Source organism: Pseudochaenichthys georgianus, chromosome 13 (genome assembly GCF_902827115.2).
Source record: "Pseudochaenichthys georgianus chromosome 13, fPseGeo1.2, whole genome shotgun sequence".
Taxonomy (NCBI): Eukaryota; Metazoa; Chordata; class Actinopteri; order Perciformes; family Channichthyidae; genus Pseudochaenichthys; species Pseudochaenichthys georgianus.
In genome coordinates, this window is record NC_047515.1 from 12,872,013 (window position 1) to 12,899,258 (window position 27,246).

Genomic DNA, 27,246 nt, shown 5'->3' on the forward strand with positions numbered 1-27,246 from the left:
TTGGAGCTCCGTTTTGCAGACTCTGCAGACCGTTTACATGCATAGAAAGCTACATAACACACAAGGGGACGGGTAATAACCGGAAAAGCATGACATGGGACCTTTAAACATGTCACAGTAGAGGCACAAAATACAATTATGAACCTACAATTAAGCACAATATTGGGGCCCAGTTAAACGCCAGACACACATCGAATCTTGTGCTCACAAAATCTGAAACGCATTTACTATTGTATATCGGCAATTTCGCCGATGCTCTTTGAGTCTGTGCATGAACCTGTAAGTGTTCACTTCAAAGCATCAAGATTTATCAAGGATTTACACTATTTATCGAATGTCATTGTTCATCCTTGTAGGCAAGTGAAAAAAAACAATTTTCTGTAAGAATTCTGCCTTACACAGGAGTTATTCAAATAGTCATTTTAAGGTGAAGTTGCTGTCCTTGTTATTGTCACTGCACACTTCCTTCCTTCCTTAATGTACATTCATACGCGTCTACTAGGCCTGTGGTTACCCAAGCTCATCTGATGTGTTTATTGGAAGGTACTTTTTCTGCCACAGTCGGTAAGATGTTGAGTAATGAACCTGAAACGTTTTCACTGTCCTGTTTATAGAGATTATAATATGTGACAGTCTATGGATGTTACCAAAGTAGCTTTTCTCTCCAGTCCCCAGAGGAGTTTAAACTCAACGTTGTATTATCTGTCAGAAGTTGGTGTTGCCTCTTTACTGCAGGTTACCTTCTGGAAATGTTAAAGCTGCCACATATTTCCTGCAGCTGTTTGCGCTCTCTGGCCAACAGCACCTTGTGCATCCACAACATCCTAATTACACCATGTGAGCACGCTCGGCTCATGCTTCTCAATACATTGCATGTGCAGATGGGATTAGCATGTATAGATATTTGTTGCGCAAATACAATTAAAATGTTTACAGAGACGAGCAGAGGTTAAAGATTGAAATGCAGCTGTAAGCCAGGATCCTATAACTTCCATAGAGTAAGGCAAACTGCATTAGAGATAATAGTACGGCTGTGGATAATCCAGTGGTGGTTGAGTTTAGGCCATCAGCGGTGAATAATAATAATATAGATTATACCCTTTTTAAACGGTCAATACTGTGACCGTTGTTGTTGACGTGTGTGTCTTATCCTCTAGAGGGTGTGATGCGCAGTAAGCGGCGCTGTGTTCTGGAGAAAAAGCAGCCATATAGTGGAGATGAATGGTGCTCTGGCCCCGACACAGAAGAAGATGAAGACAAGCCACACACTGCGACCCACCGTGAGTCCAGCCATGTGTACAGCGGAGGGAACACATTGCCAATAGCTGTTGTCTTAATTTAGAACGATGATCTCAATGGGATTCACCTGGTTAAATAAAGGTTTGAAATGAAATTGAAGAACAGTCATCAATAGTAATAGTGTCAATGTAAACATTACATGTAGAAATTCCCATGCCTTTCTTCTTTTCATTTTTTCTGAAAACCGTTAGCTATCCACAACTGTTTTCAGCTCCTGTACATAAACTCAAAAGGGAGATAGTGTCAGCATCTGCCATACTGCTCCTTTCCACTGATTTGACTTTACATGTGTTTTAGCTCCATCTAGTGTTGAGATGTTGAAGCCAAGAGACGGATGTAAAATGTGTGATAGTGGGCTATATAAATAAACTTTGATTGAAGCCACTGTGTTACTGATTTCTCTCAGGAGAGCGTGGACTGGCAGGTCCTGTTCCAGGGCTTCCTGACCGCCTGTCCGCAGGGCCCGTAGCTGAAGCGGCACGGCCTGTCATGGGATGCGGAGTGGGACCCGGGCTGAAGACAGAGCAGCCTCAACCTTCGCAGCAAGTGGTGTATGTTTTCACAACCAACCTAGCCAACAGGTGAGAACTATTTGCAGGCCTCACATGCAGGTGATTTCAAATCATAAGCTGCATGTATGGATTTTTTTAAATCTATATCTGCTAAATTAATTTGTAATATTGCTGTATGTGTTTTGCAGTGCTGCAGAGGCAGTATTCAAAGGACAGAGCGATTCCATTCTTCTGTTTCACCAGCAAAATGTTTCACGCACCAAGTTGGAGCAGGTCAGTCGCAAATTAGAAACAATGTTATGTTTGTGTTGAACTATGGGGGAGAAAAAGTGTTTTTCAAGCATGTGGGGAAGTTAATATGTTAGACTATTTTAGTCTCCGATACCTCTTTGTTCCTGTTTCTATTAGCAGTGCTTCTGACTTCTTCTACTTAGAAAGTGAAGTTCACTATGTGTTGTTTAAGCATGTTAACAATTAGATAATGTACTATAAACTGTAATTACTTCTGTTTTAGACGTAGCAATTATGTAATTATTTCTTTTTGCCCTTGTTTGCCTCAGGGCCACCCATCAGGGACGCTTCCTAACCTATCTGAGAAGGTGCACTCCAGCAGCTCTCCACCCACAGGCACCCCTAAATCCCAAGGTGGAACTCCACGGCCAGCCTCCGCAGGGATTGGAGGCCCAATGCATCCTGCAGGGACACCGACATCAGCAGGTCACTCCGACAATGAATCTTCTCAAACCAGACCTGGCGAAGGCTCAGGCAATAACAGCATTGTTGTCCAAAGGTCAGAGGGCGGGGTCACAGCCACACCCTCAGGCCCAGTCCCAGGAGCCGGCAATGGGGAGGGTGCAGGGGGTATGTCTCTTCCACTTGCTACTGTTTCCCCCTCCGGAAGTCCCTCCATCCTTTCTGCACACCTACTGGGAGATATAGGCCAGAGGATTGGCCCAGTGAACATGGATGGTCTTTCAAAAGAACAGCTGGAACACAGGGAGCGCTCTTTGCAGACGCTGAGAGACATAGAGAGGCTGCTTCTGCGCAGTGGGGCAAGTGGAGGCCCCGGAGACCCAGGAGGCCCAGGAGGCCCCGGAGGCCCCAACAACAATACTGGTAATAACTCTTCCAACCTAAATAATAACAACAATACTGATAGGAGTGGTATTCTCGACGGCCGTGACAATGGTACTAATAGTTCTGGAAACTGCAGTAGTGGTAATATGCTAGCATCAGCTTTGGGTCCGATGGGAGGGATGAAGAAATATGAAGAACCCCTCCAGTCCATCATTTCCCAAACACAGACCCTCGCTGGACCAACCCTTGACGGCCCTCAAATGGACTCTCATCACAACCTACAGCTACACCCCCATCACCAGCTGTCTTCACCTGGGCTCGACATGGGTCCCTTACTCGGACCAGATGGGCTGACCCCAGAGCAAATAGCGTGGAGGAAACTTCAAGAAGAATACTACCATGAGAAGAGACGTCAACAGGAAGTACAACCCCCCACACATCCACAGCACTTTAGAATGGTGAATGAGATTGGCATGCATGGAGGTCCCATGATGATGAGAGGACCCCCTCCTCCCTACCACAGCAAGCCTGGAGACCAGCAGTGGGGTCCTGGCAACATGATGGGAGGAGGAAATGCACGAATGATAGACATGCACCAAGAAGGACCCCGTGGTCCAAGGTTCCTGGGACAGATGCAGAGAGGGCCCCCTGGGGGAGGTGGTTTTCCTGGGAGTAAAGGGGGAGTTTTGTCAGTAGAAGGTCTAGGACCTCAAAGGCCCGCCAGGCCAGGGATGGTTTGGCTCGAAGATATGCCCAACAACATAGGTGGTGGAGGAGGTCCATTTCAGGGCTGCTACCCTGGGGGGCCTCCTCAACACTTGCAAGGTGACACAGAACATCTGTTAACGCACGAGGAAATGTTTCGCCTGATGGAGAAACGTCAGATGCAGGGGCTTCCCAGGTTTGAACTTGAAAGATTAATCAAACAGCAGCAACAGGGCAACCTGGCCCAAAGATTAATGGATAATCCTGGGGGCCCAGAATTTCACAATTTGGGAATGGGCCGGGGTCCCCCCTCATCTCGAGGTGATCCCATGGACTTTCCTGGATCACGGGAGATTATGGTCTCTCCTGGAGGGGGTCCGCAGATGAGAGACCTTGTGGATTCTCCTCTGGGGGGCAACCACCCAATGAACATGAACCAACAGATGAATGTTCAGCAGCAACAGCAGATGATGCTCTCTCAGAAGCTCAGAGGGGGTCCTGCAGGTCGGGGGCCTTTAAGTGAGATGTTCATCCCCGGAGAGCTTTCACGAATCAGGGCTTCACAGAACGGAAGAGGGGGAAATAAGGGAATGATTCCAGGACCTGACGGCCACTTTCAATTTCCGAATCACAGTCCCTTCTCCGGAGGTCATGGGGATGGGCCTTATCTTCAACAACCTGGCCATGAGATGTTTGGGCCTGACCCGCAAGGTCATAATCAAATGGGAGGTACATCGCGGCTAAGTCATATGCCCATGAGTGGAGGCCTCAGGGGGGTAGACCTCGGTCCTCGGCACCCTTCTGACCTATCAATCAATGTTAACCCCCTGACCTCTCCTTCAGTGCCTCGTCCTCATCAGCTCAAGTCTCCGTCTCTCCACCAAGAGCCATCTCCTCTCCTACCCTCCCCCTCCGCTCCAGGACTGAAGTCCCCCTCGCAGATCTCCTCTGTGGGGCATCATCCAAATCTTCCCCCTGCCTCTGGCGCTGGGACTCCTTCCTCTTCTTCCATGAAGTCTCCTCAGATAATGGGGTCTTCCAACCTTGGATTGCACTCTCCATCTGCCTCTCCTGGACATCTCAAATCCCCTGCTATGGCTGCGGGCTCTCCAGGGTGGGCTTCCCCGAAAACGGCTCTTCCAAGTCCAGGTGGTCCAACCAGTGGGAAGGTAGTGGGCAATGGAGGAAGTAGTTCCACTGAGACAGGTATACATTTAAAATCCAGCATGACACGGAATCATCATTAATGCTGTTTCTCGCATTACTATGACATTAATCAGTTCTTTTGTATGTTCCTTGCAGGTCAATCACTTCCCCCCAGGAGTTCCAACTCGACACCCATTAGCCAGCCAGGCTCTATGAATCCTAGCATACCATTTACTTCCTCTCCCGATAACCCCCCAACTCAGAATCCGTTATCTCTTATCATGTCTCAGATGTCCAAGTATGCCATGCCCAGTTCTACTCCTCTTTACCACGATGCAATCAAAACAATTTCCACTTCCGATGATGAGATGCTTCCAGATCGACCTCTTCTATCTGGTGTCAGCATTGGAGGTAAGAAACAATGAAAGACTCAGACATACCTGTGTTAATTCTGAGATCGATGTTGGTTTTCTATTTAAAAATCTGCTTGCAAAACGATCATATGATGGTACAGCTACTTTATAATATGAATAGACTTCGTATTCATATTTCATAAATTGTATATTAATTATATTAAAGGTGGGGTAGGTAAGTTTGAGAAACCGGCTCGAGATACACTTTTTGTTATATTCCATGGAATGCTCTTAACATCCCGATAGCAATGAATATCTTAAATGCTTTGACAAAAAATCCATACAAAAACGTCATCTGTGGAAGCCGTAGCGCTGTAAAAAGCACGACCAATCATCTGAGCCGGCCCGGCTAAAGTAACTGGATGGCCTACCTGCCTGTCAGCCTTCCATCTGTGCACAAACTTATCTCGTGCCCTCATTGGTCATGTGCGCGTTCGTGTGTGTTGGAGGAGGGGCTCTGTACGGAAGTGGCAGATTTTTTCCGGCTGTGTATTTTCTAATTCTAGCGATCTCGAGCCGGTTTCTCCACAATGACCTCCCCTACCTTTAAGTATGATGGGTTGAAATAATGTCAGCGTATTGCTAAATATTATTATTTACTTTATTTCTTGCCTTGTTTTATCACCAGGAAACATGGGGAACAGCCAGGCCTCCCAGATGCTTGTCTCCCAGTGCTCCATTGGCTCCCACAGTGATCCACAAAGCCCCATGGGTATTGTAAGCCAAGGTCAGCAACACCTGTCCCATGACGCCACCGGACCTATGCTTTCTTCACCAAATCCAATGGGCATGCCCGCCATGAATTCGGCCATGATGGGAGGAGGGGCCCCTGATGGAATGGGGCCCTGCAATGTTTCACCTTTATCTCAGAACCAGATGGCCGGTTTCTCTCGCATCCACCAACCACCTCATGGGCCCATGCACTCACCCATCGGAGGAATGTCACATCATTTCCATCAGTCTAATGAGGATATTCTGTCACCTCAGCAGTTACACCTGCTTAGAAAAGGTCATCCTCACCAGCGGCCCTCACATCCCTCTGACTCATTCGCCTCTTTGCCCATGGGGGACGGCACTGATCTAAGTGATGTTATGCGAACCAGTCACACGGGTATCCCTGAGTTTGATCTCTCCCGTATAATTCCTTCTGATAAGCCCAGTAGCACTCTTCAGTATTTCCCTAAGAGCGAGCCACATCAGAATCCACATCAGGGGCCACAAGCTACTTCACAGCAGCTCCTCAAACAGCTGTCTTCTGGCCCTCCACATGGCGGCGGTCATTCATCCAACCCCCATTTAGCCAACCTGCAGAATATGATGGCCGAACAGCAGCTGGCGCCTCACCCCTCACATGGTGGAATACGCCATAACATGGGTATTCCTCACGGTGGATCTAGAGGGATGGTTCCTGGGGGTGGCATGGGCCCCATGTGCCCTCCTGGACATATGATGGGAAGGACAGGCATCGGGCCCCAGCAGCAGCTCCAGCATCAGCAAGCCATGATGGCGAACAGCCTTCTCCACCATCCATCCAACCCTTACCCTGGCATGATGTCGTCCCAGCAGCACTCACACAATCTGATGGCACAGCAAAACATTATGATGATGCAGGCTAAGCAGCGCGGCATGTCACTTCCAGGGGATCCCTTTGGCCCCCAGGGTCCTCTTATGTCCCCTCAGGGTCCCATGATGGCCCCAAACCACCCACAGGCTGGTATGATGGGCCCCCAGTCTCTCAGACAGCGGGGAATGTCTCTGGACGGTCCCCTTGGCTATGGCCCTGGAGGTATGGCCAATATGCCATTCTGATCCAGTTCAAATAAACTGTATCAAAATCAACAACAAAAAAACAAAACAACAACCGTCGACTAGGTCACCTTCCCATTGTGTTGAATTATTTTCATTAATGTTATTCTTGCAGTTATTTCAAAGAGGATCTGTAAAAACGTTAAATCATTTTGGATTACAAATTAAATGAAATATTTAAAAGCACTGTATCACGATTCAACGACAAATCTGAAGCCATTTTCTAAAATACTGTAAAATATGTATATTTCAAAGATGTGTGTATTTGTTGTTGGAACAGAGTGGCTTTCAGGAGAGGAGTGCCTCAAATTTCTATTTGTTTTAATATCATTGATTTATTTTCTCCAACTACCAAACTGTTGTGCAAAGGAACTATATATGTGTATGCATATACAGTATATACGGTATAGATATACAGTGTATACATGTATATACATATAAATATATATAATATATATATACTTGCTGTATATAAGATGCAATTTGTGATTGTTTGCAGTTGTTCTGTATAACAGTGTTTTAATAGAAGTCTAAAAATAGAATAATACTGATCTCTATGGTGGTTTTAGTTTCTGTTATTGTGTCAATTATTAATGCTCTATACATTTGACAACAGGACAAGGTTTATTTATAATATATGACATTTTTATTCAATGGAAATATCAGTAGTAAAAGTTAAAACCGATTCCGGACAACAATAACCTTTTCTTTTTTTTGACGGAGTAAAAAAAAACATTTTTATTACAAACAAAGTGGGTACTATATTGTCAGAACATGTGATGATATTTTACATAATGACAAATGAAATTCTGCAGAACAGAAGTTGTTTTAGTAACAGCTGACACAGAGGTGATTAGATGAGGATGTTGCTGCTAGTTAATCCTCCATCAGAAGTGGATGGTCGGCTGTGACCCTGAGCTCTCATGAAAGGAAGACAAACCCAGCTGCAGCCCATCTGACACAGTAACTTGATCAGCTCATTGCGAAACCGCACCCCAACAAAGGCATACAAGAACGGGTTCAGGCAACAGTGTGAGAGGCCGATGCTTTTTGTCACATCAAGCACCGGCTGAACTAGGTCATAAGAAGTACAGTTTTCATACTTGATAACCTCCAGGTCGCCCAAAGTTGTGATCAGCAAGGTGATATTGTATGGTAGCCAACAGAAGAAAAAGACGAGCGTGACGAGTAAAGCCAGTCGAATTGCTCTTTGCTTTGCGTTGCTTTTCTGACTGTTGCACAAAGTAACTGCCACTGCTGTGTAACAATAGCTCATGACAGCGAGAGGAAGGAAAAAGCAAAGATGATCTAACACTCTTTTAGTCAAAACCCAGTTGTGGGCATGGATAAGGTGAAGATGATGGGAACAGAAGAGTATAGGTGTGTTTGTGTTGTTTCCCCCCACAGAAAGAAAAGCAGCATTGGGTATCGATAACCCCAAACAGAGCAGCCACAATGAAAAGCATGTCAGGTGCACAGTTCTCGGACGTCGACTTTGCATGCTGGGAATAGCATGAACAATGGCCAAATACCGATCAAAGCCAATGCAAGCCAGAAGGAAACTCCCACAGTAGAGGTTTAGGGTTTGCACCAGACCCATCAGCCTGCAGAGAAACTCCCCAAACAGCCAGCCAGCAGCATTCTCAACAATATCAAAGGGTAATGTGAGAAGGAGCATGAGGTCAGACAGGGCCAGGTGCAGCAGGTAGATCTCTGTGATGCGCAGGCGGCGCCAACGTCGCAGGAGGATGGTTATCATCAGGCCATTTCCTGCTACACCCAGCAGGAAGATCAGGCTGTACAGCACGGGTTGGAAAACGGCATGAAACACCCGCAGGCCGATCCCATCATCATCATCACAGACCATGGGCTTGTTGTCGTAAACGTAGTCTGTGTAATTTTCAGAATTGTCATTGTCTCCCAGCTGTAAAATACAAAGAGGAAATGCTATTTTAATAATAACTTCACAGTTGGAGAATCACCTTGTGTGCTGTGGAATAACAACTGCATTCATTTGGTTTGGGGTGAATGAACCGTTACATAAGCTTTAATAGCGCTAATTTGGGTTTTCTTCATTCCGTGTTTTTAAGTCAAATGATTAGGCAGGAAACACAGTATTGGTCAGGTTTTTTCACTTCCTCTTCATGGTAATGCAATGTTTAAGTCATATTATTTGGGACGTATACTAACAAATTAAATGCAATAACTTGTTCCCTTTAAGTAACAACCATGTGGGTTATATCTGGTAAACAAATCCCAGCTAATAAAATAAAAGCAAAAACATATTCAATTATATTCAAATTTCTGAATTCTGAAAAATATGGATAAAATGTGATATTGTACGAACACATTCAAAGTTTGACATACAACTCTGAACACATCACCTTGAATGTAATAGTATTTCAATGTAATAGCAGGAAATTAAGTAGCAGGATGTTCTTTGTGCTACTGTAACTTCAGAATTAAAGAAAAAGGGGAATAATTCTTTACTTATACATTTGTTTTCCTTCTCATAAAAGAAGAAACAAAACATTACATTTCAAAATTATACAATTTTAAATGGAATCAGTGCTGCCATGACTGTCAATGTTATTACTGAGCCTAAAATACACAGTGACTACAGTTTGCTCTTATATAACATGTTTTACCAAAATGTTATAATGTAATTTAATCTAAAATAATTATACTTATACATTTGACTCAAATAACAAGCAATTTGGATCACCACACAGGTTTTGATTTGAAAACATAAATAATCTCTATTTTTAATTGCATTAGTGTGATTAACCATATCATTTTTTCCTCCTACATGAGTGCTTTTATAAAAAAACATAACATTTTTAAAAGTACACCGGCACTCTCCTTTATGTTAAACACATACCAAATGATGTATTACAGTGAATTTCTTCCTTGTCTATTCGAGCAGTGAGTCAACAGGAAAGAAGGAGTTTGCACGGACCCGCCTGTTCAGGTGCAGTTCTAATGTTCAGTAATTCATGCTACTGTAGCGTATAAAATATGCTTCTCAAAGTTAAGACAATTCAAAATACATGTAGAACTTATCAAGCAGCTACATGTTTGTTGTTTAAATATAATGTTTTAAATGTCAGATGCTGCAGCAGACAATTAAAGGTTATTCTGGATACTGAAAGTTGTCCATTTGTAGTTAAAAAGACATTTAACAATAGACTAAATCACATAATTACATTACATTGCATTTAGCTAAGACTTGGACTGTTGCTTACGATGACACCCATTATTTTAAGTGCATATAAATTATACACACATGCTTTATTTTAATATCTTATATTAGATTTAAGATTGTGACCTTCGATGCGGATAAGATACTTTACATTTTGATATCAATTACCATTCACTTTAAAAATGTGAAATCATTTCTTACCTCATAAACAGCAATGGTGTTTGTTGCCATGTTGGTCAGTTTTGGTCACCTTAATGTATTTCGTACACTGCCGTAGTTAAATGAGATTGTATGCCTTTTAGTGCTGTGGGATTGTTAAAAAACAAAGATTGCAAATAGTCACGCTTTAAATACGAGGCTTCCTATAGTAAGCATGAAAGAGCAGTAATGCATGTCAAGTAACCACACCCTACACTATATCCTAGCTTTCAACAAGCAACAAGAGGCAATCATACAGAACCAGATTTATTTGCATATGTTGGGCTATAACCTTATAACACATATGGTGTATAAACATCCAGCCAACCTAGCAGTAAGTGTGAGAAGACATGCATCATTCAGCTTTGCCCTTGATATCAATGTTAAATGTTTTTTTTACTTATATCTCAAATAATAGCCTCAATTTATCCATAATTAGATTAGTGATTAGATTGAAAGCAGAAAGTGTTATTTACTACTGTAGCTATACATTCAGATGGAGAAAGCCACTTTGGAACCCTGTAGGGAGGCCCTCAACCCCTGACTACTCCATGGCCTGTAGATCAGACCGGGTGTACACGTCAGATTATAAGTCTGTACTGTATGTGAGTGTAAACATGGCATTCTTGAGAAGTCCGTTAGGCCTAGTTAAATAAACATTGCTTTAAAGTGCTGAACATGGAGTAAATGTCCCATACTGATCTCAGTTTCTTATGTGTCCCATTCATAATTCAATACAGCTTGCCACTTTTTGAGAGCAGCAGAACCACTATAAAACTAAACCAACTAGTAATTAAGTGAATCACTAAATAAACTAATTATTGACATTGACATTTTTGAATTTAAACTAATTACCTGGTAGACATTTTTTTTTTTGTTAATATGTTTATTGTGGCCTATTTAAACTAGTATGGTATGATGTGGAATATAGGCCAGGCTGTAAAAAAAATACCGGCAAGTTATTTGTCTGTAAACAATATAAATAAAAATAATATGGTCAATGACATGTACAAACATCATCCCATTTTGGGTTGAGGTGGGGTTGCCACACATTTATTTTTGCCCTTTTCTCCTGACATGTAATCTCCTATTAAGCTTGAAAAATGAAATAGAGTAGGCTACATTATGCACAATAAAGCTTTGGTAATATGGAAGTGCATTTGACACTATAATGTTAGTGTAAGTATTTGGCATAATCCCTATCCAAGCAAGTTATCAGAGTAAGATTGGGTAATGTTAACAATTATTACAATTTGACATTTTGGGTGATTTTTTTTCTTAGAAAGTGGCATCAACCATGACACAGAAGATGTAGCTGACATTAATTTGAAGGAAAAAGAACATGGATGCACACAATACCAAGAAAAGCTCTGGCTCGATGGATGCAGTGGAGTGTTTGTACATTAGTAATTTAAATTAGTCTGAAAGTATCATCATGGAAGCTCACCCCATAGGTAAATCCTTGATTATAAATTAAATCAGCTGATTAGGTGGATGGGGGCGGGTTCAAAAGCGAGTGGAAGCCATCTTGGACAGTTAGTTGACAAGCCTCTTTCGTAGTCAGCTAAAAAATTGAGAACACCTTACAAACACCGCATAGAGAACCGGTAATTTCAGCTAACCAAGGTAACTGCATGTACATCTAAACTATTCCTACCTTTGCATGGTTCTTTATCCTATTTCTCATTATGTTTTGGTGACTTGTACATTTGGCGTTTACTGTAAATGTTATTTCACCAGTTTGTTAGCTTGCTAGCCGACCTAGCACGGAAAACGAGTCGGCTGAGCTAACTACCTGACTGAGATTAGTAAATGGTGGGCATCTCATTTTGTCAAATAGTACTCTTTGGAAAGAGTGTCAAGTGTTATTTCGAATGGTGTTATAATAATCTGACCGTTACATACAATACTCTGAATCCAGTATTGTAACGTCGTCAACCGAACCAGCAAAACATTAGCACGAAGCTACTGCTTCGTTTGCTAGTTAGCCAGAAGTCCACGGCTAGCAGAAGGCTAACGTTAGCATCTAGTTGGTTGTATTTAACAGACAAACTGCTCCTCGTCGGTGTTCAGATATTCAATTCGGATTGTTATCCTCTTAAGACTTTCAGGTGACAGCGTTGGGGTTACTTTACAGTTAACCTAATGTTGGGATTGACCTCGAAATGCAATGTTGTTTTCATATAAGCAAGCAAAGGTTAACTAAATAACATTACGAATCACCGCTGTGTCGGTCAACTTTTGACATGTAGGCCGGCCAGTTATTCAGCTGAATAATGATTTGATATGTCTCCATACCCTCCAAATACAGCATATTGTAATTTGCCGCTTATCATCATGGAATTGTTTTGTCGGATAAGATGTTTCGAACACTCTCTGTCCCGTATGTTTCAGGGTTGGAGAAACCTGATAAAGGACGCAGCGGCTCTGTGAAGCTAAACAAGATGGCTAGCTGAAGAGTCTGCCAGTACTTGAAAGCTAGATCAGCCCTTCTGGTGTATGGTTTTCCATATGGCAATGGCAGATAATTCCATCTATGCTACATCCTAATTAAAAAAATAAGAAGAGGAATTTGTTATTTTTTACACTTGACGTCCCACACACGGCAGTACTGTTGAGAAACCTGCTGAGACAAACACGATTTGAACAATTTACATTTGGATAATTATTGAAGTCTCAAGAGGGAAGGACAATCTTAAGTATTGAGTGGTCCCAGCAGAGCGGATTCGCTGCATCTAGAGACTGATAGATACCTCATTGCTACTGGAAGAAGAAAGCATAGCAAACATGAATACGGCCAGGACAGAGAACCCAATGATTTTGGGCTTGTCCAACCAGAATGGACAGCTCCGAGGTTCAGTGAAGACTGCTGGAGCGCCAGGTGGAGGTGTGGGAGGCCCTCAACAGCAGCTCAATCAGATGAAAGGCACAATCAACAATGGCAATTCCCTACCAGCCCCTACCACCAACGCTGTCATCAAGTGAGTGATGAAATATATATATATGGCATGTTATCAAAGGTATTGCTGTCAAATCTTATGTTTCATGCTAAAAATAACTATCTTTCATAGGCTTGGAGACGACTGGAAGAAAAATTTGAAATTGCCCCCAAAAGACACGAGGATGAGAACATCGGTTTGTACAACATAGTTCTTCTGTTTTGCTTTTGACATGTTGTTTCTAGTTAGCTCACGTCTCAGTTAGGTCTCATTTATACATTTTTCATTAAAATGTCAGCAAATGTTTGTTTTTTTGCCAGCCATGCTAGAAAACCCTGCTAAACTTGGCTATGTTAATTTAATAATAATGTTATTTACATACCATTACTTTGGTGCGAATGCTACAACATTTCACATGAAAAAAATAAGCAATACATGTATTAACTTTCTGTTAACCATAAATAAGCTGTAATACCTTAACGGACATTATCCACTAAGATCTGGGGGGCCTTTATATTTATATTGTGTCCTTTTTTTATTTGAACATACTTTAATGCTTAAAGCCTTCCTCTTATTAAAGTTGTTGCAGTTTTCGCGTTGGTGTTTGACGTGTTTCACTTGAATCCACCTGTCTGGGCTTTATGATCTGAAAGTGGTGTTTTCTTTCTTTTTTTTCACAACATGGTTAGATTTAAGAAAACAAACTATTTCACAATGTTTGTTTCTATACATTCTTTGTTTACAAGTGCTTCCATGATAGATTTTTATTTGAAGAGCCCTTTTCTATTGGGAATCTCTGTAATTGGTTAACACTTTAGTGCACTTATTTAGGGAAATAAAAACCTCTCCTTTCATGATCAGCTGGTCATAATTTATTAGTTTAGTAACTTTCTGTTTAAATCTTTTCAACCAAATGCTAATTATTGCTTGTTTTTATGATGGCAGGATGTGACTGCAACGAAAGGCAACGAGTTTGAAGATTACTGCCTAAAGAGGGAGCTGCTAATGGGAATCTTTGAGATGGGCTGGGAAAAGCCCTCTCCAATCCAGGTACATTGAGACGAGACTCAGATGTAATCAAGAAGGTGCGTTTGTGTTTAAAGGAGGGCGTGCCTTTTTTATTATAAGCTTTGTCACCTTAACATCTTAGTCATTTCAGTATATTGACAAAATATTGTCTTTGATACCTTTGCTTAATTAGGGGTACAAAATACTTTTATTTATTATTGGGTTTTTTTGTGATATAACTCCTGCGTCTCAATTTCAAATGTAATCCTAATGGTGGGGATTTGTTTAAAATCTGGATACTGTGGATTTAGAATTTGGTTTGGTGCTTAGTCAGGCTCTGGTGAAGCAGCACATAAGAAAGTAAGCCTTTATTCAAAGAGTTAAGCCTTTTTTAAGGCAAACACTTGGCATGGCATTAACTCTCAGTCCACTGCTTAGGTCCAGACTAAAATCGTGATGGCTGAAATGCCATTACATTTTGTATTTTCATGGTTCCCAGACCATTTATTCTAATGAGTTTGATCCCCGGAGTTCTCCTCGTCTGACCTATTCAGATGGACCCACTAAGAGGGTTTAACTTGTGTTGCTGAGCAGCCTGCATGGGGTATTAATAGAACAATACCTCAGTACTAGGGGTGTAACGGTTCATAAACGGTTGGTTTTTAGGTCACGGTTCGTTACGTTTTCAGTACAGCAGAATTTTTTATTATTATTATTAAACTGTGAATAATCTATTCACTCAAATAAATACAAAATATAATAAAATAAACATTAAGGTGCAGCATTTCGATGAACTGAAATAATCTGTATTTGAACTTTACTGTACTAGTACTCACAAAACATAAACTATTAGTTTTGGGTTTTTAATTATTATTAAACTGTGAATATTCACTCAAATAAATACAAAATAAACATTAAGGTGCAGCATTTTGATGAACTGAAATAATCTGTATTTGTACTGTACTAGTACCTAAGCAGCCAGTTTGACATAATGACTTGCTTGTCATTGTATTTTCATGTTTTTTTAAAGAAAAATGTACTTGTCCACATTGCTTGCCGAAAGGGCAGATCTGCTGGCACTAACAATGTCTCCTGCTGTGGAGAACACCCTCTCACTAGGGACAGAGGTAGCCGATACAGCCAGGTAGCGCTTTGCTAACATGGCAACATAAGGATATTTGCCGTTTGTAATGGCGTTGGCTCGGTCTGAACTTTCTGCGAGTGGTGGAGGCTAAATGCTAGCGGGAGTTGGGTTTGCACTGCAGTCTTTTTTCTTTTGGTACCGGTGATATTCACGTTCGGGTGATGCCTTTTCAAGAGTGCGCAAGTTTGATGTATTGCCAGCCGCGTAACCAATTTTAGTTGAACAATGCCGACCAACAGCTTTGGTTCGGTCCACCTGTCTTTGTCCGTCGTCCTTGTACGTAACTGCGAAACCAAAATGTTCCCAAACCGGAGACTTCAATGATGCTGGAGGATTTTCGAGCTCAACTTTATCTGCGTTCGCCATTTCGACAGTTCCTCAAATTACTGACTACATTTGAACGCATCCCTGTGACCAGCTCTCATAGTATGCCTCTCGTCCAATGAAATGACTTGCTCGCTCTATGGCGCGTTGAACCCAATGTGAGCAAAGTACTCTGAATGCTGCGACGCAGCACCTGAGATTACTTCCAAAAAGTTGTTCACGTTCTAAATTTTTTACGTTTAACGTTATATTAATTCGGAACACACGTGTACCGAACCGAAGGCAATGATTCGGTACGTGTACCGTTACACCCCTACTCAGTACTGTTACTATTTTACTTTCCATCCAGTTTAAATGTAATATATTGTTAGAACAGGCAATGCAATGACTGTACCAACCAACACGTGTAGAACTGTGTATGAATCTGTCATTTCTGCTTGTTCAGGAGGAAAGCATTCCCATCGCACTGTCAGGAAGAGATATCTTGGCCAGAGCCAAGAACGGCACAGGGAAGAGTGGAGCCTACCTCATTCCCTTACTTGAACGCATTGACCTGAAGAGGGACTGCATACAAGGTGACACAGCTCATGTTCTGCTACAGTTAAAGTCAAAAAGTGAACTCTTTATTCTCGCCGAAGTCTTTCATAATTGTTCAAACAAAAATCTGAAGTTCTATTCTATCAATTGGGAATATTTAATAGTCTTCTCTGACTTGATTGATGAGTAAATTGAATTTGTTCAAGATGTATCAATAATTAAGAAAAGTGTCTGACCTAGTTGTATGATTATATTCAAAAATAATAATTAAATGATCACCCTCTGTCAAACTTTAATAAAGACTATAATCAAGGTTTTTGTGAAGCTTAATGGTTTTAAAGCTTTTTTCATGATTAAAATATGTGCGAGTACTTTTCTCACAAGATTGTTTTCTGCTTTTATTCCAGCTATGGTCATAGTACCCACCAGAGAACTGGCTCTGCAAGTTAGCCAAATAAGTATCCAGGTCAGCAAACACATGGGTGGAGTGAAGGTAATGGCGACCACAGGTGGAACCAACCTCCGTGACGACATCATGAGACTTGATGAAACGGGTAAGCACAATTGATACACATGCACCGTGCCATTGATGTTTACATATGTTGTTGCTTTGTTTGGGTTCATGCCAATTACTGTGTTAATATCTAAAATAAGTTTTGTTACATACTATTTAAATACAAGCACATCGAAACCCCAATCTGTTCTGTTGAAAATAAAAATGGCAACATCAAATTGGGCATATCTTTAGGTGGATTTATATTTTGAGTTCAAGTTGTTGCATGTCAGTCTTGTATTTAGTCTTGAGTGTGGAAAGTCTGATCTGATTCTGTCAGTATCTAACGCAGACAGTAAAGAGTCCCTATCCTCTGGTTGGATATTTTCAATCTGAGTATCTCTAAAGGCAATCATCTTTGTACTTACTCGCCACATAAACAGATGAACCCTGTTATCAGGACGTGTTTCACTGTGGTGTGTTTTTTAAATATTTTTGGTTGATGTTTGATTGGAAGACGATTGATCTTTGGCAGCCAATCAAGAGTGAATATTGCCAAATATTTGTAGATATTCCTCAGAATTAGATACAGCTTTCTATACTGCAGTCACACATGGCTGAATATTGCCAGTGCGATTGACATGACGTATCAATTAGTTTTTTAGCTATACTTATTTAAAATCCTCAGCCAACTCATCACTGTCTGTCTTTAGTTTAAGCCCCGTGTGTCTGCTATATTTATTTAATTTGTTTTCCAAATGTTCTATTTATTTTACAGTACATGTGGTCATTGCTACTCCTGGGAGGATTTTGGACCTCATCAAGAAAGGAGTGGCCAAAGTCAATCAAGTGCACATGGTCGTTCTGGATGAAGTGAGTTGAATTGTTTATTTATTGTTCTCCATTTACCAGTGACTTTACGGTGCATTCTGCACCGATAGACTGATATCAACTTGCCCTTCTCCATCTCCCATGCTCCTCTGCTCTACAGGCTGACAAACTCCTGTCTCAGGACTTTGTGTCCATGATGGAGGAGATGCTGGGCTTCCTGGCCAAACAGAGGCAGATCCTGCTTTACTCTGCTACCTTTCCTCTCAGCGTGCAGAAGTTTATGGTACATATTTCTCCGGTTTGATCCGAGAACTTGTCTTTATCATTTCTTATTGCTCAGCGCAAATCAGCCTACATAATCTGCGGCACAACCTGATTGTAACGGCTCCTGTCTCCCCCTGCTTTGTAGAACGCACACTTGCAGAAACCCTATGAGATCAACCTGATGGAGGAGCTTACACTGAAGGGTGTGACTCAGTATTATGCTTATGTAACTGAAAGGCAAAAGGTCCATTGCCTTAACACCTTGTTCTCCAGGGTACGTGTCCTTTTTCTTTGTATAAACTCAAGCTGTTATTAAAACGGATGTAAAAGGCCATCTTGACTGCAGGCTTGTAATAAAAACTGTCGTCATAAATAATGCATCATTTGGACATGTTTCTGATTTTCATTTCATACACATATTGAATTAACATTGACTACACCTGGATTCACTGCTGTTTTTTCTTTGAATGTGCAGCTCCAGATCAACCAGTCTATAATCTTCTGCAACTCCTCTCAGCGAGTAGAGCTCCTTGCCAAGAAGATCTCCCAGCTCGGCTATTCATGTTTCTACATTCATGCCAAGATGAGACAGGTCAGCTCAAAGCACTGCCTCAGAAATACCAGCACCACCAGCTTTAAGACCAAAATACACACAGGTGGCGATGGGTGCATGCCAGGACAGCTGCTGCTTTAACTTTTGGCGTGCAATAAAGTGGCGCATCGTGTAGACATGCATGTCCCTCGACTTGATGTGAATGCTCTATTTTTGGAGCGTTGCTGCCACTGCTAGCTCTGAGAAACAGTCCTGTTCACAACTGGGTAACTGAACAACATGCACGACAAACCACAGCGTTTCGACTGTGCTGCCTTGTTATTTGTCTTCTACTCTTTCAGGTTGACTTTTATTACATTTGAATGGATTCACATAACATCCTAGTTTGGCAGCTTGTACTTTAGAAAAGGTTTACAGACGTTCACAACCGAGCTAACGTGGTGCTAATACGCCACAAAAACATGAAAGTGTTGCACTGCAGACCCACCACATGTGAGGCTTACTGGACATGTCTTTTCTGCTCTCCAGGAGCATCGCAACCGTGTGTTCCACGACTTCAGAAACGGCCTCTGCCGGAATCTTGTCTGCACTGGTAAGTGGGCGAGCCATGTGCTACAAATGTTCAAGTTGAACTGTAAAAATAATGAAGCGGTTTACTTTCAACAAGCAGCTTTAGAGCATCTTTGTACAAAAAAAGGTTGGAGGGTTTGGGAAGTGCTTAGTTAAAATGTAATGCAATTTGTATGGCTTACTGTGACATGGACTTCAGGTAAACATCTGCGTACAGCTAGACACATTGTTCTCAATCGAGTGTGATTCACCAGGCTAATCTAGCAAGCTACAGCTGAGCACAACCTCCCTTGCAAAAATGTACTTTTTAGAACATGTCATCCATAATTATTGTTTTGCATGTGTGAATGAGGACATGAACAGCTGTTTGGCTCACAGGGTTTACCAGAAGGATGCATCATACTGAAAACAAGCTGCTGTTCCAAATTCCTATACAGCCATAGCAGAACAATGTTTCAGAATTAAAACCTCCTGTAGTTCGAAAACCTTTTTTCTGGAATGATCCACCTGATCATGAAAGAATGGAACCATTTTGATGAGTTTCCAGCATGAAAACTGCTAAGGCTGACACAGAGAGCCCAAGGTGCCTGTGGAAGGACAGTTTGGAGTGTGCCGTTAGCCTGGGTAATGGGAGGTTTTGCTCCAGCGAGACTGAAAAGAAACGAAAGGGAAACTGTGTTATTGTGGTGACACATTCGTACATATTATTTTGTTGTGACATGTTGGCTTGAAATGAGTTGCTTCCACGTTTTTCGGTTGCTATTTTTGTGCTAATCGGAACACCATTATTGTTTTCATCTTTTGAATTCCAGCCGAGTCATACGGGTTAAAATATAATTGAACTGGCTGTTATGCACATTCTTAACATATTGCTTCAGATGTATAATGGTGTTCATATAGGTTTGCCTGCTTTCTTTGTTTCCTCCAGACCTCTTCACAAGAGGAATTGACATTCAAGCTGTGAATGTTGTGATCAATTTCGACTTTCCCAAGCTGGGAGAAACGTACCTTCATCGCATCGGCAGATCTGGTAAGAGCCAATACGGGTCGTGTTGTTTCCCTCTTGTACAAATCGTGATTGCTGTAGCTGAGAATAACGACTGAAACCGTCACATTCTTAATCTCCAGGCCGATTTGGACACTTGGGTCTGGCCATCAACCTCATCACCTACGATGACCGCTTCAACCTGAAGGGGATCGAGGAGCAGCTCGGAACAGAGATCAAGCCCATCCCCGGCATCATCGACAAGAGCTTATACGTGGCAGAGTACCACAGCGATAGTGGCGAAGAAATCAAGCCATGAGCCAGTGAGTACAGACACGAGGCCAATACACTAGAGATGTTAAGATTCACCGATTCGCATCGGTGCACCGGCATAAACGTTCAAGATGCGAGTGCACCGGTTGAAAGAGTGCACATCGGCTACAGTTTGGGTTGAACCGGGTTGAACTCTCGATGCATCGATTGCGTAGCGTCTTTGCCTCGGTAAAAAACGATTCATTCATATAAAATCCCCTCATCTTGTCAACGCTCAGCAGAGACGATCTTTGATTTGGATATTTGCTTCGCCCGAGGCCGAGAGTCTCAGTTATCAACACACACGGAAGTTGAGGAGAAAGAGAAACGCAGCGCACCGAAAAATACCTACAAATGAAACGTTTGGCAACACTTCGGATTGTTCAAGAAAGACGGTGTAATAGTCCTTTATGCTATATAGTTGACCGCAGGTCATGGAGAGTAATAAGGTATCTGTAGACCTTTGTATGAGGTGTCTTTATTACTTAACAGGTCTACAGCCATGATACATAGATGCGGGCTTGCATACACAGAGTATCGCTCCGCAGCCGCACCCCATCAGTAACGTCCTGATGGTATATGTGCGCGGCACTATATACTCAACTTGAAAAATCGCTCGCAAATTGTTAACGATGCCGAGCCGCTTTAAAGTACACAAGTAGTACGAGGAGCTTAGCGACGCACATAAAGAGGCGACATGGGGTCTGCGGCTGAAAAGAGAAACCTGAAAGTTAGACATGAGTTAAATCACTCAGTGAGGTGTTCTGTCAGAGTGGTGTTTAGTTTACAGCAGCCTGTGACGGCCAATAATAATTTAAATGTCTTCCTTACTGTAAGCTGTTATGAAATACCTGTTTGTGAAAGGTTATTTGTATTCTTTATTGTTCCTATAGAACCCACTGCTTTCTGCTCACTGGTGAGTTAGCCTATGGATGAGTGTTAAGCACATCAGGCTGGCAGCTGTATGGGCATTGCACCATGGTAGCTGTTATTTGCACTCATGAGCAATGCATCCGTACATTGTTTAACTGTGAGGTGTTATACAAGTGTACTGTACTCTGGAGAGCTTTTAAAGGTAAAAAGATAAACGGCATGATGGGATGTGCAGTACCAAATATGTAAAGCACTTTTTTGTTAATGTATGATTATAAGGAATAAAACAAAAATCCTCTGTCGTACCATATTGAAGTATCATTATTTTTGCATAGTGTTGAATCGCATCTTATCGCACCGAATCGCATAATGTTTAATCAAATCGTATCGAACTGTATCGCAACAGCGGTGTATCGTATCCAGGGTGTCCGCGGGGTCTTAAAAAGTATTAAAAGTTGATAAATCAATTTAGCGAAAATTAAGGCTATTAAAAAGTATTAAACGGCATTTTCCAAGGTATTAAGAAGGTCCACAGCAACGACAATATGAAACACCCTTTAATTTACTGAAACAACATGTCGGGAAACCCCCTCAAGTTGGCCCCATGCATAGCGTGCCATAAAATGCTGCTTCTTATTTTAAGTTTCGTTGCCTTGCTCCGCTCTGGGGTGGGGGGGGGTTTATCTGCTGGTGGACTACCTGAGAGATATACAGCAGGAGAACACGCCGTCCACCGCGGAGAATAAACAGAAGGGCAACCATGACAACCATGCTCCGGGGTCTTCTTCGTTGCTTTTGGTGTATTTTGTGGCGGCAGCAGCGCCACTTACAGGCCTGGCATATGTACTACAGCGTTTCCAGCAGTCTAGTGTGAACGGACACGTTAATGAATCGAATGCGTGTGAACAGAAGACTTTTTTGCGTTTGCGTTTTACTGTATGCGTCCTCGTGGGGCCGGGGTCTAAGCCAAACTATATCCGGTCACAGAGATCTGCTATTTTAAAGTAAGGTCAACACATATCGACCCTAAATATAGTCTATATTAAGAACGAGAAAAGTCTTAACATATATATTGTTTTTTTTAAACATATGACAAATGTGTGAGGGGGATGACGTCAGAGCATCGTCCTATGTGCCGGGCTTAGCCCCGGACAGCCCCAGCCCAATTTAACCCCTGGGTATTTGTGAGGGAGCTCCTATATGGCATTACCCCGCTGAAGCTCACCAAAGTTTAATATATTTCATAGTTCAAAGTTTTGTCAATTGTTTTGTTTATTGGTAAAATAATGGTTTCTGATGAGTTCTACTGGAATGAAAGAGCACAGAGTACAGAAGCAACAAAGCAGCATACTGCATTAAACCTGACCTTCACAGAGAGGTTGAAGTTCATGTGGAGAGGAGGCTTCAGTAGTCTGTCTGCACTCTGTTTAGTTGTGCTATCTTACAATCAATATAGTAAATGTGAGGTAAAGTGTGTCGCCAAAGTAACCGGTTCGAACTCGAAGTTGCGATGAGGTCTTAAAATGTATGGAAAGGGTCTTAAAAAAGGTCTTAAAAGGTATTAAATTTGATTTCAGGATTCCTGCATATACCCTGGTATCGCATCGCCAGGTGTTTCAAATGTATCGTTAATGTATCGTATCAAGATGCACATCACATCGGCCTCAGTGATGGAGATGCACATCCCTACAATACACACAACACATAGTTACTCTTTCAGGATCATTCAGCTGCTCTTCTGTTCCCGTTTCTGTGTTATTGATGCAATGCATCCATTTGAACATACCGGCCAAGAAAATAGATCTTCTTATTAGACTGAAAAATGGGTCGCATTACAATTTGCTGTGCTAGTGTTCTGCTACTGGGCATGCCGGGTCATTCATATAACTCAAAGGCACAACTAAAGATACATGAAGCATTATTACGGTTATTACCCTGATGGTGTTTCCTGCTGTGAGAAGACGTAGGAACATGAGCAATTCTTACTGTGCTCTGATATGGCTGCAGTTTATTGAACTTTATTTTGTTGAAGCCCCGTGTTCCACAAGGCGTCTGAGCTGAAGTGTCCTTCAGCCGGTCACTGCATCTCTAGCATCTGCAGGAGGCACATGAGTCCTTTTCAAGAAGTCTTTTCAAGTTAATCTAGAAAATAGAAATGGCATATTTTGGTTTCACTTCATTCACAAACTGTTAAAAAAAAGTCAAGAACGATCACAAGACATAATTGTGAAAAGGGGCCCTATTATAAGTTTGTGGGTTTCCCCTCTCCTGTAGAGTGTTGTAAATCCCTGTCCCCTCCAGAGAGAGTTTCTCCCCCCCCCCCCCCCCCCCCCCATTTGTGCGGATAACTGTAATGCCATCTTTTCATTCCTGCATGCTGAATCATTTAAACATGTTTTAGATATTAAAGTAACTAACCTTAATCCACTCTTCTTTCTTTTCAGATCAGTCCATCCTCCATTCCCCTTTTGTATCTTTTTTTTTTCACCCCCCCCTGTCCCCCGTCTTGGAGTTCTCTTGTTTTAGTTTTTTTATGTACAGTTTCTGTCTGTCTTCCTTTTTTGGATGCCACCATGAGGAATGTGTATTTTGATGGACGCGTTTCGGAAGAACTCATTTGCCTTTTTGATAGGGCTCAGAGCTGCTCCGCCCTGAAGACACGAGCACCGGGAGGAAAGCATGGGACCAAGTCGAGAGAAAAAATATATCAATGCACATCGTGAAGATTCATATCCACCAATGACACAAAGCCAGCACCAACAGACCGCTATACGACACCCTCCATTCTCCACGTTTTATTTTGAAAGTTTTAACCAATTTGTATCAAGTGCCTTAACAAGCAGTTCAACTCGTTCTAAAGTAATAACCCCTCATTATCCTTCATCTTGATCACTTCATGCCACACACTCACGGTCACCTAATTGAGAAATGGCTACACTAATTTACACATAGGTGAAATCATAACTGTTTTTTGGTTGGGTCATACGTTTGCAAGGAATGGAGATATGTGGGAGGGAAGCCGGTCGGATTTATCTTTTAGCTGGCTTGGCTGCACCTGAGTCTGGCTGATAAATGAGGACACACTTGGATGTTCCATGGACAGAGATGCTGGATGTTTCCCAAGAGACAGCCAGACTTGTCCGGTCACTTGGAAGGAGCTTGTGCTTCTAAAAGACCCAGAGCCTTTCCTCCGTCTTCAGCGTCAGAACACTAAAAATGAATGAGCAGCCTCTCAACACCACGAGTCATGAGGATTCCTGTTTCAGCGGAGTTTAATCGTAGGGAACGCTTTTGGTTTTTGTTTTTTCTTTGCCCTGTGTTTCACCTTCCTATGGATGGCCATACTTAATTCTATGAGACGTGCAGCGAACATGTTGGCTGCACTTTACTCCTTGTGTATATACCTTCATTTTAAGATTGTTTTAAAACGAGTTCAAAAGGCTGGCTACAAACTGAAGAGCTTTTTTCTTTTCCTCCCCCTTTCTCTCTTGTTAGCACTGGAGACCGTTTCCTTTTTACTGCCGGTTTGTTTGATCTGCAATGTTGGCCTGTGAATTTATTTATAATTTTAGAAAGTGCAGAATTTATTAGAATCTAAAACATTGAAATGACCTTGTGCATGGAATGTTTCAGGAGGCAGAGTTCATCACTGATAATCTTTGTAGCGCCTCAACATTTGAAGGAGAGTGCAATTGTTCAAAGCACTTAAAATGAGATTGTTTAAATTGTCGCCCTTTTTCTCCTGCTACCAGTATTAACAAGAGTTTGGTCTAGACGGATGGCTTAGTTGAGCATTCGAGTAATGAATTATTTGTTTGTCCTCAGCCTTAACTTGTGAAACAAACTCTCAAGCACACTATGAAGATCTGCAGTTATAGAGAGTTGTTATTGGAAGAGAATAATATTCTATCATGTAGTAGTAGTACTACTCGCTGCAAGGCAGCTGAATTTGAACAGAATACGTTTTCTGGGGAGGTATTATCTGTTACGTTGATCTGTGCTCTTCATGCACGGCTGCATTGCTTCACACACGTTGAGCAGGGAGCCGTGGATTAATTTCCCCTTTTTGACGAATGTTAGCCTAATGCATCAAAACAAACTATCTGACTAAAATGTAGCAGAAATGTAATATCTGTGCATCGCAAGTTAGCTGGCTTTATAAAAAGAAAAGAAGCCTCGTTAAACAACCGGAGCAGGTTGAGCTGCACTTAGCGCACAGAGAGACGGTCAGGAAATACACTGACGGCACCGCTTTTAAAGCCCATCATGCCCAAATGGGAACAGTGGTGCAGAACAAAGGGGAATGGGCAAGAAGAATTACATTTGACTGTTAGTCGGACTGCTTGTTTAAAGAAAGAAAACCCCTGGGCACCTCAGACTGCCGAGTTATGGCTTATTTCTCTATTGCTTTGACATTTGGGCTTTAGGTTACAGTTTGTTTTTATGCAGCATAACCTACTTTGCATTAAGATCATCTGGACACCTGTTTGCAAACTGGGTTCCCCTTGTTATGGTGAGATGCTTTCCAACTGTTCTAATCAATGAGAAGTAGTATTGCACATTTAATTTAAGCTCTTTTAAAATGTACCAGTGTGACGATGTTCAGTTTAAAATTCCCTTTTTATTTCTCATTGGTTAGGACTGATCCCTGTTCTCTCAGCGTTGCCGTCCCTTAAATACATGCACATCTAATTTGGCTGTTTCGGGTTGGGGGCGGGGGGTGGGTGCTGTTAAAAAAATATTCGAAATGAAGCATTCGTTGAGAGAACCGGGATCTAACTGCGCAGGCGTTTGGCAGCTGCCTGTCTCTCTGTGGCCCACCGGCAGTAACGGCAAAGCAAACGCCTCCAGGGCGTAACTTGGTAATTCTTCAAGATTTAGTGTATTGCTACTTTTTGATTGGATGCTGCATTACTGCCAGTGGCTGCCACTCTGAGAACCTTAAAGACTGAGACAAGAGCATCTCGCCCCAGATCGGGCGCCTCAATTTGATAGTTTTCTGTAACTAAATTGTCTCATTCTTTAAGGAATTGTTTTAAATTTGTGGGGTGGTTTAAATTTGAGCTCTTGCTGCCCTGATGCACAGTTTTATCCTCTTTTGAGATTCCCAACAAATTTACAAAAAACACACTTTGTGTACATTTTGGCCAACCCAGCACTTATTTTTAGAGAAAATGAGAGGACTGATTTCAAACTGATGCATCAGTAAAACAAATTGGGGAGGGAGGGGCTTTGGGCCGTACACAAAACGAGATATGATCTTAAGATCCAGAGTTAAAAACGTTTTGAAAAAGTTGCCCTTAAATTTGGATTTTTGTATTTTCTTTCAACTGAAACGTTCAAGAAGTAGAGTTAACCTTACTTAAAACAAAAATCTCCAAATTTAAGTGAAGAATTTAAAGCCTGCGTTAATATTTTTTTCTTTTATTTGATGGAAATTTGGTCGTTATTCAATTGGAACGTTTTCTTTTCAGTGAAGCATTTTAAAATGGACTTGAGTTTAAAAAGGATGTTATCAATATTGTTGGAAACAATTGAAAGTTATGTTGAAAATAAAGCTCACTGAAAGGTATCTTGTGGTTGTGTTTTCCTTGGAGCACTGCAGTGTCCCGTCGCTCTCTCAGCCAGGTGTCACAATGTCGCTTCGAGTGAACTCTGATCTGGAGAAAGTTCTCAGACCGCAGCTCACGTGCACCTTCACTTTGGTTTGTGACTCAAAATGCACAAGTCGCTGTTTCTCTGTTTATCAACTGTGGCTCTTTATGCCTGTGTACATGTGACAGGTAAGATGGTGGTTTTCCTTGAAAGGTTTTTGTATTCAAGAGATTGTTGAGACAGCTTCCTGATCGTTAACTTCTGATGATTCTAAAGATCTGGTTGATTTATGGCTGTAAAACCGATTCGTCTGAAATGAGTCTCAAACATTTTTACAACCCTACATCTTTTTTAAAGTGCATTTCCCACCAAAAGTAATGGATCTTATTGGAAACTACTTTAATACCTTTTAAAGTCTATATCGTGTAGGAATTTCCTAAAAGAATAATCGCTCAGTGGA

The 27,246-nt window shown here is 41.8% G+C and overlaps 3 protein-coding genes across 5 annotated transcripts in view; 2 read left to right on the forward strand and 1 right to left on the reverse strand.

The window, feature by feature from the left end:
- Window positions 1–7,515, forward strand: part of bcl9l (bcl9 like) — a 39,526-nt gene extending 32,011 nt beyond the window's left edge. For all 3 annotated transcript variants that reach the window (XM_071205102.1, XM_034097872.1, XM_071205103.1), the window contains 6 exons: window positions 1,158–1,280; window positions 1,706–1,880; window positions 2,000–2,084; window positions 2,372–4,799; window positions 4,896–5,150; window positions 5,781–7,515. In XM_071205102.1, the coding sequence (XP_071061203.1) occupies window positions 1,158–1,280; window positions 1,706–1,880; window positions 2,000–2,084; window positions 2,372–4,799; window positions 4,896–5,150; window positions 5,781–6,961 (4,247 nt within the window). In that variant the 3' untranslated portion in view covers window positions 6,962–7,515. The remainder of the gene's footprint in view (window positions 1–1,157; window positions 1,281–1,705; window positions 1,881–1,999; window positions 2,085–2,371; window positions 4,800–4,895; window positions 5,151–5,780) is intronic.
- Window positions 7,516–7,681: 166 nt separating this feature from the next.
- On the reverse strand, window positions 7,682–10,556 carry cxcr5 (chemokine (C-X-C motif) receptor 5). The gene is made up of 2 exons (XM_034097873.2): window positions 10,362–10,556; window positions 7,682–8,882 (listed from the first exon to the last, which is right to left on the reverse strand). Exons 1-2 carry the CDS (start codon window positions 10,389–10,391, stop codon window positions 7,812–7,814), a joined length of 1,101 nt encoding a protein of 366 aa, XP_033953764.1. The 5' UTR covers window positions 10,392–10,556; the 3' UTR covers window positions 7,682–7,811.
- A 1,321-nt stretch (window positions 10,557–11,877) lies between these two features.
- On the forward strand, window positions 11,878–26,763 carry ddx6 (DEAD (Asp-Glu-Ala-Asp) box helicase 6). Its single transcript, XM_034096792.1, has 14 exons — window positions 11,878–11,984; window positions 12,753–13,339; window positions 13,430–13,493; window positions 14,243–14,347; window positions 16,219–16,348; window positions 16,718–16,864; window positions 17,582–17,676; window positions 17,795–17,917; window positions 18,044–18,172; window positions 18,374–18,490; window positions 18,980–19,043; window positions 19,950–20,051; window positions 20,150–20,329; window positions 23,636–26,763. Exons 2-13 carry the CDS (start codon window positions 13,146–13,148, stop codon window positions 20,323–20,325), a joined length of 1,446 nt encoding a protein of 481 aa, XP_033952683.1. The 5' UTR covers window positions 11,878–11,984; window positions 12,753–13,145; the 3' UTR covers window positions 20,326–20,329; window positions 23,636–26,763.
- Window positions 26,764–27,246: the final 483 nt, after the last annotated feature.

Bases quoted from the DNA above. Each gene is read 5' to 3' on its own strand.
- cxcr5 (XM_034097873.2), bottom strand. From the start codon at position 10,391: ATGGCAACAAACACCATTGCTGTTTATGAG. The intron at 8,883-10,361 runs GTAAGAAATGAT...TGTATTTTACAG, and splicing joins ACACCATTGCTGTTTATGAG to CTGGGAGACAATGACAATTC.
- ddx6 (XM_034096792.1), top strand. From the start codon at position 13,146: ATGAATACGGCCAGGACAGAGAACCCAATGATTTTGGGCTTGTCCAAC. The intron at 16,865-17,581 runs GTAAGCACAATT...TTTATTTTACAG, and splicing joins CATGAGACTTGATGAAACGG to TACATGTGGTCATTGCTACT. The intron at 17,677-17,794 runs GTGAGTTGAATT...TCTGCTCTACAG, and splicing joins ACATGGTCGTTCTGGATGAA to GCTGACAAACTCCTGTCTCA.